The sequence below is a fragment of the Microcaecilia unicolor genome, chromosome 7, assembly GCF_901765095.1.
Source record: "Microcaecilia unicolor chromosome 7, aMicUni1.1, whole genome shotgun sequence".
NCBI classification, from domain to species: Eukaryota; Metazoa; Chordata; class Amphibia; order Gymnophiona; family Siphonopidae; genus Microcaecilia; species Microcaecilia unicolor.
This window is the reverse complement of record NC_044037.1, coordinates 259,040,478-259,054,018: the sequence shown is the minus strand read 5'-3', so window position 1 is coordinate 259,054,018 and position 13,541 is coordinate 259,040,478. Positions and strand designations below refer to the sequence as shown.

The following is a 13,541-nucleotide window of genomic DNA, read 5'->3' as shown; positions in this document are numbered from 1 at the left end:
TTAAGTCCAGGGAGGGTTTCCTGTGTGGTTTTGACCCTTGCAAATCAGCAGGGGGAGATCACCAATACGGTACATGAGACAGCAAAGATATTCTCTGCCTATTATCAAGCACTGTATGCTGCCGGGGATGGAGCAGATCCCGGAGTACCTGATCAAATTGCAGGATATACTGAATCATGTGCTTCATGATAAGGAATTACAATGGGCCTTAAAGGCTTTGGAAACCTCTTTCTGCCCTGGGCCCAGACGACTATTCTGCGGAATTTTACAAAATTATGCAGGTACAATTACTTAGTTCTTTAGAAGCCTATTATATGGCAGTGGTGGAGGATGGAGCTTTTCCCTGCTATGCTAATACAGCTTATTTCGCTGTTGCCTAAACCCAATCAGAACCGGGCTTGCCCTGCTTCCTATCATCCCATTTGGCATGAAGGCTTATTACTTCCCTCTTTCCAGCTGGCTTGTTGTATCTTCCTGAGTTGGTGGTTTCTTTTTGTTGATGCCAACGCTGTGTTTTAGTTTTTGTTTACTAAGTTCTATTCAATAAAAAAATGATTTAAAGATATATTTTTTTTAACTTCAGCATTAATCTGAGGTTCTATTGTTATAGATGAGTCTAAAAGCACCCCCAAAGACTTCTTATCCACTGAAAGACATGATTCAACCAGCAATATAATCTGATCCGGTATAGAACTCTGATTAACAGCAAACCACAGTAGCTTAGTTTTATCAACATTCAATTTTAAATGATATCGTACAGACCAGCTTTTAATCTTATCAATAGCAGATGTCAGCTTTCCCGTTAACAAATTAAAGTTCTAATTAGACAGCAACATAAAGATATCTGCATATGTAAACATCCACTCACCTAATCCCAACATAACTGTACTCAATGAGGTCATAAAAACATTGTAAAGCAAAGGAGAAATTGGTGATCCCTGAGGAGGATGAGCAGCTGTCCTTCCTGACCATATATTTTCAGGAATCCAAACCATTTTAATACATTCCCCATAAATCCAGAAACTTGGAAAGTGGCCTTAGTGCACCTTTACATAGGATTTTCTCACATGCTAAGGCCATTTTTACTACATTTTACTGTAAAATGGCCAATTTTTCATTGTTACAATTAATGGTCATATGATAATGTTGAAATTAGTGTGTGGCCATTAAAAAAATTAGCGCATGAACATTTACCGACACCTATTTTGTAGGCAGTAAGGACTCAGATGTTAATCCTGCACTAATCAGTTAACATACGGTAATGAAGCTGCACTAAACAGTGCAGAAACAGACACTCTGCATCGGCACGACCCCTCTGCACCATTTCTTATCACGTGGTTTGTACGTGCAAATCTCAAACTTACCAAAGGACATCTGTGCGTGCCTCACAGTACGCACAGCTTAAAATGGTTACCACAGTTTACTAAAACGACCCCTTAGACTGATATAAGCTGAGAAGAATTTAGCAAAGTCTGCTTCACCTACAAAATCAGTGCACTTTATTTGCTGAAGCAGATTTATTTTATAGTTTATCTTATGAATCAAACTTTATGAATAAAGCCCACCTCTTACTGCACATGCACGTCCATGGTATGCACACCCCCATCAGTTCTGCTTGCACCATCTCAACAAAGAAATAGCCTAAATCGAAAAAGTAAAGCAAAGGGCAATCAAAATAATAAAAGCAATGCAACATCTTCCATATGAAGCAGGAACAGATTGCCCTATTGGGGGATTGGGCATTCCCACCACTGAGGACCACTGATGTAAACTGTAGCAACTCTGTCCTCTTAAAGGAACAGCAATACAACAGCTGCCAGCCCATAAGCCCTGTGTCTTTAAGAAAACAAATTTGAAGAGGACTTACTGCTACAGCAGTTTGTTTCTAACAAGTACAAGTATGGTTCATGTAGTGGGGTGTGGAGCAATAGCAGCCAGGAATCTGAAGCAACAGAGGATGCATCATCAGAGTTAAGTGGAAAGGGAGTAGGAGAGAAACTGAGGGGGGAAGAGGGGCTAAACTGGAAACATGATCCTCATGCCAGACCCATTCTTGGACACAATCTGCCTCTCCTAAGAATGGTTTAATAGAGTAGGGGCTCTTTCACTTGGAGAGGACTGAAAATGAACTGATAGGGATTTGTAAGTAGGGTGGGACAGATAAATAGTAATGGCTATTTATCCTTCTACGTAGTAGTGGGAGGAGGCATGCCATAAATCTAACGGATGACAGATTCAAAACAAATTGGAGAAGTATTTCATCACTCACTGCCCATGAAGCTCTGGAATTTGTCGAAATATGTGGTCATGCGTCTAGCCGGGTTTGGACATGTTTCTGGAGGAAATGCCCCAAAACAATTACTTTATTGGCACAACAGACTTTATATTCACCAAAGCAGTATGTATACAGATATATCAGAAACTGTGAAGTTTAAGGAGTCAATATTCAGAGCGATTTCAACAGCCAGAATATTCAAAGCAATTTAAATGGCCAGAAACAGCTTCTGGCCAATTAAATCACTTGTCCAGAGCTAACCAGGCATGTTCAGTGGCACTTAATCGGACAGTGCTGCTAAAAATTTCCGGTTCGCACCTAAACTGAAACCGACAACTATGTGGGCACTTAACCAGTTAATTGCCAATACTCAGCACTTAACCAGACACGTATGCCCAGATATTCAATGCCAGTGCCCAGTCCTAAGCTTATCTACAAGTCTATCTGCCGTCATCTACTATGTTACTATTAATAGAGGCATATTTTCAAAGCACTTAGCCTTCCAAAGTTCCATAGGTTTCTATGGAACTTTGGAAGGCTAAGTGCTTTGAAAATATGTGTTACTTCCCTCCTGAAGCTGAAATCTCTGCTGCTAGCTCTCTGCCCCGACAATGACTACATCAGTTGGTTCTCTTCTCTCTATAGAGGATTTTCTTCCATGAACACCAAAGAGAAATAATTGTTTAGCATGTTCGCTTTACCCTCATCACTATCCACATAGCCATTCTCATCATCTTTCAATCTTGCAATTCCATTTCTATCTTTTCTCCTTTCTCCAATATATCTGAAAAAGGTCTTGTCACCTCACTTTTCCTCTTTAGCCATTTTTTCTTCCGCTCACACTTTCACTGGCCATATTTCCTCTTCGTTTCTTTGAGTTTAATCCAATCATCTTTTCCATGATCTTCTCTTTGCGTTCTTCTGTATTTCTTGTACGAAGCCTCCTTTGCTTTTATTTTTTCAGCTACTTGTTTGAAGAACCATATAGGCTCCCTCCTTCTCTTATTTTTATTTACTTTCCTCACGTAAAGATCAGTTGTCACATTTATAGCAGCCTTCAGCTTGGCCCACTGATTTTTCCACTTCACGTACACCTTCCCAAGGAACTGTAAAATGTGTTGGCTGTGAAATCTATCACTAATACTTTATTTAAAACCAGTACTACCAAATAACAGAAAATTCACGCTTTTAGGGTAGTGGGAGCAGTACCCAAAATACAGGTAATCAAACTTGTATCAGGCCTTTAACAGTTTAATAGGAAGAAGTGCATAAGATAATGTGGAAGACAAGTTGGCATAATGAAATGGTGTTGAAGATGTGACTGTATTCAAGGGGAAGTAAAAAGGACAAGTATGGATAATGTCTTTTGTTTTATATTTCCAATTCTTAGGTGCACTACGGGAAAATATTTCAGTTGTCTGTGCCTTGCATGACCTGTAAAAAGGACCTAAGGTTTTATTCTAAACTGAAAGCTGTGCTTATAGGAAAAAAAAAATCATAACTAGGACTGTATATAGTAATTAATTTTTTCTAACATACAAATTTCATTCTTTTTACTGAATGTCTTCTTTCTTTTTTTTTTTTTTTTTTAACAATCTTGTACCCGGATAGCTATTTATCCTTCTCTTGTGAAAGAGTGTTCTGTCTTGTTTTGATGCAGTAACCAATTCAGACTACTGCTGTGTTTATTTTATTTCTGTATAAGCAAATAAGGAAAGGAAAGTTTCAACAAATCACAAAGAAATCCTGGGCCAGAAGTCGGCAATCTATAAGCATGCATAGATACTCGAGGGCCCAAACCGGCTGGCCAAGATGGCTCTGTAGTTACGCATATTGCAGAGTTGCCATCCTGCAGTAGGGAGTTAAGGAAATCAACACCTTGCAGGGGAGGAGAGAAATGCTGGACACAATAGGAAGGAGGGAAGGGAAAGAAAGATAATCAACACCTCGCAAGGAAGGAAATTTTGGGGGTGATATGTCACCTGTGGCTTCTCCCGTTCCAACACCCATGCTAACTTCATATACCAAAAGAAGATATCCTGCCCTACAGTAGTTCCTGCAGCTTTCAAAATGTAAAACTAGAAGACAACTAGAAGAGTGGGATCTTGTAAGGCAAAACAACATTTTTTTTTTAAATGTTGAATACATTCCGAAAGGATAAAAAATATCCACCCATGACCACACAAGAAATTTGATCCAAAATACCACTAGACACTTTAGCAATCCCACAGCAATCTATCTAAACCAATAAGTTAACCACTAGGTCAGTCCCCCCTTCCCACACACATAAGGCCTGATTTATAAAGCATTATCTCCGTTTTTATTTCACAATAGGAAAAAAAAAACTTAACTAACCAATAAATTCATTTTAAAGAACATTCCCCTGAAAACTGGGACTTCAAATACACAAATATTCTAGAATTCAGTTCTCATACTTCACTTGCATTATTCATTTTGGAAGGGTCTTCATGGCACTGGCATTTTAAATGTACGTAATTTGATGAATTACAATTAAGTTATCTTGGGTCAATGTAATTTTAAGTTAAACTAATGGGGTATGTGTCTGTGAGTGATGTCTGATTAGTTTAATATGGCTTAGTGCAGGATGTCTTGTGATGCTGACCTTCAAGGAACAAAGTTAATATTGTAATGTGTTAGAGAATATGACTGTTATTCAGAATACAATTTGCATACTTTTACAGTTTTATCAGGCACAAATTCTTCAAATCATAGTTGTTTTGGTCCTGGGCACAAATGAAAGCACAAAATAATTTGGTACACCTCATTTTTAAGAACTAAGGGTCTGATTTACTAACATTTTACCCACTCAGTGTTCATGGGACAAAATACTAAGCATAGCAAGGTCCAGTATCTGCTACAGAAAAGTATCCCAATCTGTACAACTGGTAATTTCAAAGGTTAGTTCTGCAATCAAAGCAGTGCTGTAGACAAGGAAATTCCTTTTATAACATTATAGGTAAAAATGTGCACAGAAGTCCTGCATGCAATCACTTTACTTGCATTTGAGAGAGCACTGCAGAGGCTAATTGGAGAGGAGTTTTCAAGTGAAAGCATAGTTTTAGATTTTAAAAACTCACGAATACAAATTTACACAGCAAAATCTACCTGCACCATATAGTACATATAACTGTGTGCAGGTAAACTCACCAGGATAATGCTCAAAGTGAACTTGCATGCACAAATGTGACCTAAAAACTGGTGTAACTTATATGAGCTGTTATAAAATTCCAGACATAACTGGAATTTTTCTATTGGTTCACAATAATTAGCTTCCTATTGGTCAAATCAAACCCTCCTTACACAAGAAGCTTCATATTCATCAAACCATACCCTGGTGACACAGGAGAGAACTTTCTTATTGATCAAACCAACTCATGCTGATACATTAGGAGAGACAACACCCAGGGCTATGAAGGGGTAGAGAGAGAGAGATACTGAGAAGGAGGCAAATTAGAACCATTTAATCTTGTCATTGTTGATGGACACTGTAGCTAGACTTTTCTTGTTCTTCTCTTCGATAAAACTTTACCTGTAATTATCATTAGCTGGAATGGTTTGCATGAAGTATAGTGCAGCAGTACGGGCTCTCCAATGCCATTTCTTTGCAGGAAGTGTGTGTAAAATGCATCCTTCAATTTCTTCCTGAAGAAGATCTACCAGTTGCTTGTGAGAACCTCCATAAAAAGCTTCCACTATGAGAACACTCATTTAGATGTAAATTGTTCAAATCTTCTTGAATTCTAAAAATAAAATAAAAACTCCTTTATTATTTTTAAAACCATTCATTTATCAACATTGTTACTATTTTAAGTTGACTTTAGCTGGCTATCAAGATTTCAGGAAACTGAACTCTATCAGCATACTAAGAAACAAAATATTTAATGAAATGCCAAACAACCACATCATGGTGGCACTCTCATGTTCTTCAGATCCTCCCTTGTCAAAGTCATGGGCGGTAGAACGAGAGGATATGAAATGAGATTGAAGGGGGGCTGACTCAAAAAAGATGTCAGGAAGTATTTTTTCACGGAGAGGGTGGTGGAGATGAAAACGGTAACGGAATTCAAACATGCGTGGGATATGCATAAAGGAATCCTATGCAGTAGGAATGGATCCTCAGAAGCTTAGCCAAAATTGGGTGACGGAGCAGGTGGGGGAAGAGAGGTTGGTGGTTGGGAGGCGAGGATAGTGGAGGGCAGACTTATACAGTCTGTGCCAGAGCCAGTGATGGGAGGCGGGACTGGTGGTTGGGAGGCGGGAAATACTGCTGGGCAGACTTGTACGGTCTGTGCCCTGAAAAAGGCAGGTACAAATCAAGGTAAGGTATACACATATGAGTTTATCTTGTTGGGCAGACTGGATGGACCATGCAGGTCTTTTTCTGCCGTCATCTACTATGCTAATATGTTACCATGTCATGTATTTGGAATGCAGAAACCCATGAGACCATTTGGATTATTGGAGATGGAGTTCTAGTAGCCAAACCAGTCTTGTGGAAAATGGAACTCTTATAATATGAGGAAAGGCTAAAGAGGTTAGGGCTCTTCGGCATGGAAAAGAGACGGATAAGGGGAGATATGATCGAGGTTTACAAAACCCTGAGTGGTGTAGAATGAGTAGAAATAAATTGATTTTTTACTCACTCCAAAAGTACAAAGACTACAGGACACTCGAGAAAGTTACATGGAAATACTTTTAAAACAAATAGGAGAAAAAGTTTTTTCACTCAATGAATAGGTAAACTCTGGAACGCTTTGCCAGAGGATGTAGTAACAGCGGTTAGCGTATCTGGGTTTAAAAAAAGGTTTGGACAAGTTCCTGGAGGAAAAGTCCATGGTCTTCTATTGAGACAGGCATAGGGATGCCTGGGATTGGTAGCATGGAATGTTGCCATGATCTGGGTTTCTGCCAGGTACTTGTGACCTGGCTTGGCCACTGTTGGAAACAGGATACTGGGCTAGATGGACCACTGGTGTGATCCAGTATGGCTACTCTTATGTTCTTATGCAAATAAGTAGCTAGAATTACAAAATAAACAGTGATGGATCTGAAGATAAACATTCAACTCAATCTACTCAAGGCAATATTGAATGCTAGGATATATTGAGTGGAGGAGTAGCCTAGTGGTTATGGTGGTGGCCTTTGGTCCTGGGGAACTGAGTTTGATTCCCACTTCAGGCACAGGCAGCTCCTTGTGACTCTGGGCAAGTCACTTAACCCTCCATTATCCCATGTAAGCCACACTGAGCCTGCCATGAGTGGGAAAGCGCAGGGTACAAATGCAACAAAAATAAAAAAAAAATATTATGGAGAGAAAAGCAGAAATGAAAAGGTATACTACCCTGTAGAAGTCATTGATAATAATATATCTAGACTACTGTATTCAGTTCTTGAAAGCAAATATATACAAAGACAATCTTGACAAGAGATGCTATTGTAATGCAAACTCTGCATCTTGTGAATAATTTTATAAAGCATTTCCCTAGTGTAAAGCTTGAACCACATGCCCCTCTCTACCCAGTCCCCAGGCTTACTGAAGTCCCTGTAGTCTAATGGGGTGAGAACAGTGCCCAGTTGCTTTCACATCATGGCCACTGGTTCTCCAAAATGGCTACTGATCCTCTAGCAGCAATAGTCTATAGTTTATTTAAATTTGATATACTGCTTATCCACAAAAGCAATCACAGAGGTTTACATTTAAAACTAAAATTTTAAAAATAGAAAATAGCACCATTAATTGCATAGGATAGCACAATCACACCAGAACACTCAGTCCCACTCTAAAACTTATCTTGTCATAATTTATAAAAAATAAATAAACTAAGCTAAATTCTCTTGGAAAGCAAACTGAAAAGCCTAAGAAAAAAAGTAAAATTCAATTTCTCGAAGAACTCACAGAAGAGCATTCCACAATGTTGGAGCTAAATAAAAAAAAAAAATGCTCCTTTCTGAGTGGATTCCAACCTAAAGTTCTTCAGCTCCAGAATCCTCAACAAATGGCCTTCCCCAGAGAGCAAGCCCTGCAAAACTTGCATGGAACCAATAAATCTGTATTACCACTAGATATGTCATGACCATTTTGGAGACCTGGAAGCTACGAGGTAGGAGGGAGTGGGCATCATTCCCACCCTATTACCCACCAAGGACCCCTAGTAAACTAGGTTGAGGGGCAGGGGTAGGGAGCTTGTGGCCCTAAGGCCAGTTTGGACGGCCTATGGCCTGAAGGGGGGTGAGTCTAGGGCCATATGGGGGTCTCCAGGGGTCTCTCTGAAGACGGGGGGATATTGTATGATGTGGGGGGTGTCAGGGGGCAGATGATGTGTAGGTGTATGTGGTGGGGGGGGGGGGGGGGGGAAGACCACTAATACTGGGATCAGGGAACAGCAATTTCAGAGAGTTGCTTCCACATCTTTATGTGTGGGGGGAGCATTCTTCCCTCTAAGCAGAGCAGGAGTCCTCCAATTGCATGGCTCACCACTTTAAAGGGGGGGGGGGGGCGCTTCAGTATTGTATTTTCAATCACTAGGGATAAGCAGGTTCCCTGGGGTCCTGCAGAGCTTGCCTGTCTCTCACTATTAAAAATGTGATAATGGTACAGCACCCCATACTGGTAGGAGTATATGTGAAGGAGTCCTGCTCAGTTTAGAGGGAACAGTTGGCCAGCTTTCTGAAATCTCTATTTCATCTACATGTGGAGGGGCTAGAACGTGTAGCTCCAGCGACTATTTTACAAGGGCCTTTATATTTTGGTTGAGTCTCTTGTGAAATAGTATGGGAATTCCACACGTCTTGACTTGGGTGTTTGAATTCCCCTCTACTTGTCCTTTCTGCATTGCTGCTTTTAACTTTTCCTTGATTCATAAATCTATTTTTACCATTCTTAAATTGTTTTCTGACCAGCTTATCAAAAATGTAGAATTGGCAAGTGCTGGTCTTTTATCAGTAAAAAATGCAATACATATAAATATATATGTTTTTTAATTCATGTAGGCAAATGTGCTTGGTGAGGATTCCTTTTCAATGAGTTTTACATACAATGAGTGAAAAACAAGTTTAAACCTTGAAACAATTGCAAATCTATGATTAAGTTCCATAGACTATGCAAAGAGATATTCTGTATTATGGTGTATTACTATTTATATAATATAAAGGCCCTTTTACGAAGCTGCAGTAAAAAGTGGCCTTAACACGCCCTTATGCGGATATTTCCCACCTTCCTAAAATGACAAGTTTTCTATTTTTTGCATTAATGGCTATGCACTAATACTGCTATTAGCGTACTGCCATTAAAAAAGTTTACCGCATGAACACTTATTGTCAATATTTTGTTGGCAAGAGCTCAAGCAGTATTCCTGCGTTTACCAGTTAGCACCACTAATGTAGATGTACTGTTGAACACAGAAGTAACCACTCTTCTTCCCCCTGACACACACCCTCAAAAATATATATAGGTTTTTTTTTAGCATGCAGTTACCACAAGATACCTGAGAATGCCCCATGCGGTATGCCATTTTAAGCTCTGTTAAATGCAACTTAGCAAAAGGGCCCCATAAAAACAAAGAGAAAATAAAGAGAATGCATTTCTGATCTTACTACTTTGAATACCTATAATGGCTGTTAATACAAAATACAGTGTTGAGTTCTGGGTATCAAAAAAGGTAATCAGACCCTGAATTGAAAATGGATAATTTTAGTATAATGGAAAAATATAAAGTAAAATATACTGAAAGCATAGAATCAGACCTTAATTCCTTTATAGCAAAACCAAAATAAACAAGTGAGGTAGGATGATATAGTTTTAAGCTGTCCATTGCCTACACTGCTTCCAACTGTGCTCATAATTATAGACACGTCTACCTCTTGTTGAATTTCCCTTGACCTAGCCACGTTAAGGTAAACGTACCATACACTCCAAAAGGGTCTTTAAAAGTCAATAATGATAAATCATCCAACAACATTTAACTTACTTGATGGAATAGAGGTTTCTAAGAAATATAAATCACTATGGACATGCCTTTTACCCACTCCAAAGGAAAACAACAAATAATACACATTAGAAACCTGATCTGTTCCCTTTTTTTTTCCATTATCATACACTCCCTCTATCTGTTCTTCTTTGGAGGCAAGGATTTTGCTGGTCATATTTACAGTGTATTTCAGAAAAGAAATTTATAATGGAAGATGTAAAGAAGACCAGAAGTAATGCTGTTAAAGCACATAAAATTTTAAACGATAGATCACAACATTTTGTAAATCATACTCCAAAATTGAAATACGGACCTATTTTTAACAGCCTTACAATACCGTTCAATAATTCATATGTTATCATCAAATTATTCAACCAACAGTACTTTCGATTGCCGCATTCATCTCAGCATTATTACAGCTTCCATTACTCCAAGTTGTGAAATTAACTTGCACATGAAACAGAACTTTTTGTTACACCGGTCCTCTCTTATGGAACTCTTGCAGAAATGAGCAGTTTAACAATGTCTTTGCTGGATCATAGACATATTAAGTCAATAGGCACTGTGTAGCAGAATTTGAAGTATCTGTGTCCAACTTGAACACCAGGATTTACAGCTAGATTCAGTTGGTGTAAATGCTCATGCCCAAAATTGGGAGCAGATTCCAGCACGGCACACTATTCTATAAAAGGGCACCCATCTTGGAGTGCTATTTATAGCATACTGTTCAGCGCTAATTTTTTTTTTGCGCCATATATTGAGTCCAGTCCTTAACAACAGACACCGAAATTGAAGTTAGGCAACTAGGTGGGAAAATGTGGGATACAAATGCAACAAATCTATATAAATAAAAATGTAAATGTACGTTTGTTCAAAATCTTAACTCTCCGAAAGTTCTTCACCGATTGCTTTCAAATTTGGACACAATGTTCCATTCGAATACGCGCATGTTTTTATATATCTACTATTATATAGCTGTCACAGCTGTTGTATTCACGGAGCGGAAGCAGTGCGGCGAGTCATTGCAAATCAAACTGAGGAAGAACGGCCATCACCGAACGAGCGAAACAGACAAAGAATGGCTGAAATACGTGCCGAGGAAGCAGCAGAGTGACATGCAGCCAGACTTAACGATGCACGGTTGCGATCACGGCGATCGCGTTCTGCAGCTTCAGATCTGCTTCGTTCTCAACAGAATCAACACGACAGGCTGACAGTGGCTTAAATCTCCGAAAGTTCTTCACCAATTGCTTTGAAATTACGCGCATGTTTTTATATACCTACTATTATATAGATGTCACAGCTGTCGTACTCGCGGAGCGGAAGCAGTGCAACGAGTATTTGCAAATCAAACTGAGGAAGAACGGCCATCAGCGAACCAGCGAAACACACAAAGAATGGCTCAAATACGTGCTGAGGAAGCAGCGCAGCCATGTGCAGCCAGACTTGATGATGCATGGTTGCGAGCACTGTGATCACGTTCTGCAGTTTCAGGTCTGCTTCGTTCTCAACAGAATCAACGCGACAGGCTAAGAGTGGCTTAAATCTCTGAAAGTTCTTCACCGATTGCTTTGAAATTTTGACACAACGTTGCATTCGAATACGCGCATGTTTTTATATACCTACAATTGCAAATCAAACTGAGGAAGAACGGGCATCAGCGAACGAGCAAAACAGACAAAGAATGGCTCAAATACGTGCCGAGGTAACAGCATAGCAAAAAACATTGCTCGAGGCTCTTGATCGATCATTGAAGATTTGCGTGGAAACATCAGACCATTTGGGAACACATTAATATTGATTGCAGGAGATTTCAGGCAAACATTACCTGTAGTTCCTCGATCGACACCAGCGGACGAAATAAATGCTTGCGTAAAATACTCTACTTTGTGGCAACACGTACAGACGTTAAACTTAACTACAAATATGCATGTCCAGCTGAAAAACTATCAATCAGCTCAGATATTCTCACGTCAATTGCTGAAAATTGGGAACGGAAAGGTGCCGGTTGATCTGACCTCAGGACGAATTTCATTGCCTCATAACTTCTGCAATTTAGTGACCTCAAAAAAACAATTGGTTGAAAAAGTATTTCCCAATATTCAAACCAATTCTAAGGATCACGATTCCCTGAGTGAACGAGCTATTCTTGCGGCCAAGAACAAAGACGTCTACGAACTGAACAATATTATTCAGTCTAACATTCAAAGCGAGCCACTCACATATAAGTCAATCAACACTGTTCTGGAAGCAGATGAAGCGCTTAATTATCCAACAGACTTTTTCAATTCACTCGATCTGCCAGGGATGCCACCGTACATACTGCAATTGAAAATCGGCGTGCCAATTATTCATGTTGTGAAATATCACCCAGCCAAAGCTTTGCAACTGCACGCGGCTTGCAGTAAAAAAATTAATGAGCAATGTCGTACAAGCAACAATCTTGACAGGACCTTTCAAAGGTGAACATGTCCTCATTCCTCGCATTCCTATGATTCCAACAGATATGCCATTTCAATTTAACAGATTGCAATTCCCAATTCGATTGGCGTTTGCAATCACCATCAACAAAGCTCAGGGCCAATCTTTACAATTCACCCGTTTACATCTACACACGGATTGCTTCTCACATGGACAATTATATGTTCCATGTTCTACAGTCGGCAAACCAGACAATCTCTATCTCTGCACACACAATGGAACAACAAAAAATATTGTATACCCACAAGCATTGTGAAATTAAACATATTAGAAATGTGTGCTTCCTCTTTTCCTTCTTTTCCATTTTACCAGACTGAGCCACAGCAACGCGTGGCTGGGTAGAGCTAGTAAATAAATAAAAATAAATAAATAAATGGGGGTAAACAGCAGTTAGGTGCTTAAAAGGCACTTAGGTACTATTCTATAAGTGAGCCCTGAAGTGTTTTAGGGGTCCTTTAACTAAAGCTTGGCATGTGCTAATAGAAACAGAGAAAAACGTAGGCAGATAAAGACCATTTGGCCTATCTAGTCTGCCCGTCCATGCCATCTACTCTCCCTATCAGTCCCTTAGAGATCCTAAGTACTTGTCCCAAGCTCCCTTGAATTCAGATACTGTTTTCATCTCCACCACTTCTATCAGGAGGCCATTCCACAAATTCACCACCCTTACCGTGAAGAAGTATTTCTTCAGGTTACTTTTGAGTATATCCCCTTTCACATTCATCCTATACCCCCTCATTCCAGAGCTTCCTTTCAATTGAAAGAGACTCGCTTCCTGTGCATATATGCTGCATAGG

General features: G+C 39.5%; 1 protein-coding gene across 1 annotated transcript in view; it reads right to left on the bottom strand.

The window, feature by feature from the left end:
- The window catches only part of GTDC1 (glycosyltransferase like domain containing 1), a 451,648-nt gene that overhangs the window by 345,946 nt on the left and 92,161 nt on the right, over window positions 1–13,541 (bottom strand). Inside the window, 1 exon segment of the mRNA XM_030209762.1 lies at window positions 5,826–6,036. Within this exon segment, the coding sequence (XP_030065622.1) occupies window positions 5,826–6,004 (179 nt within the window). The 5' untranslated portion in view covers window positions 6,005–6,036.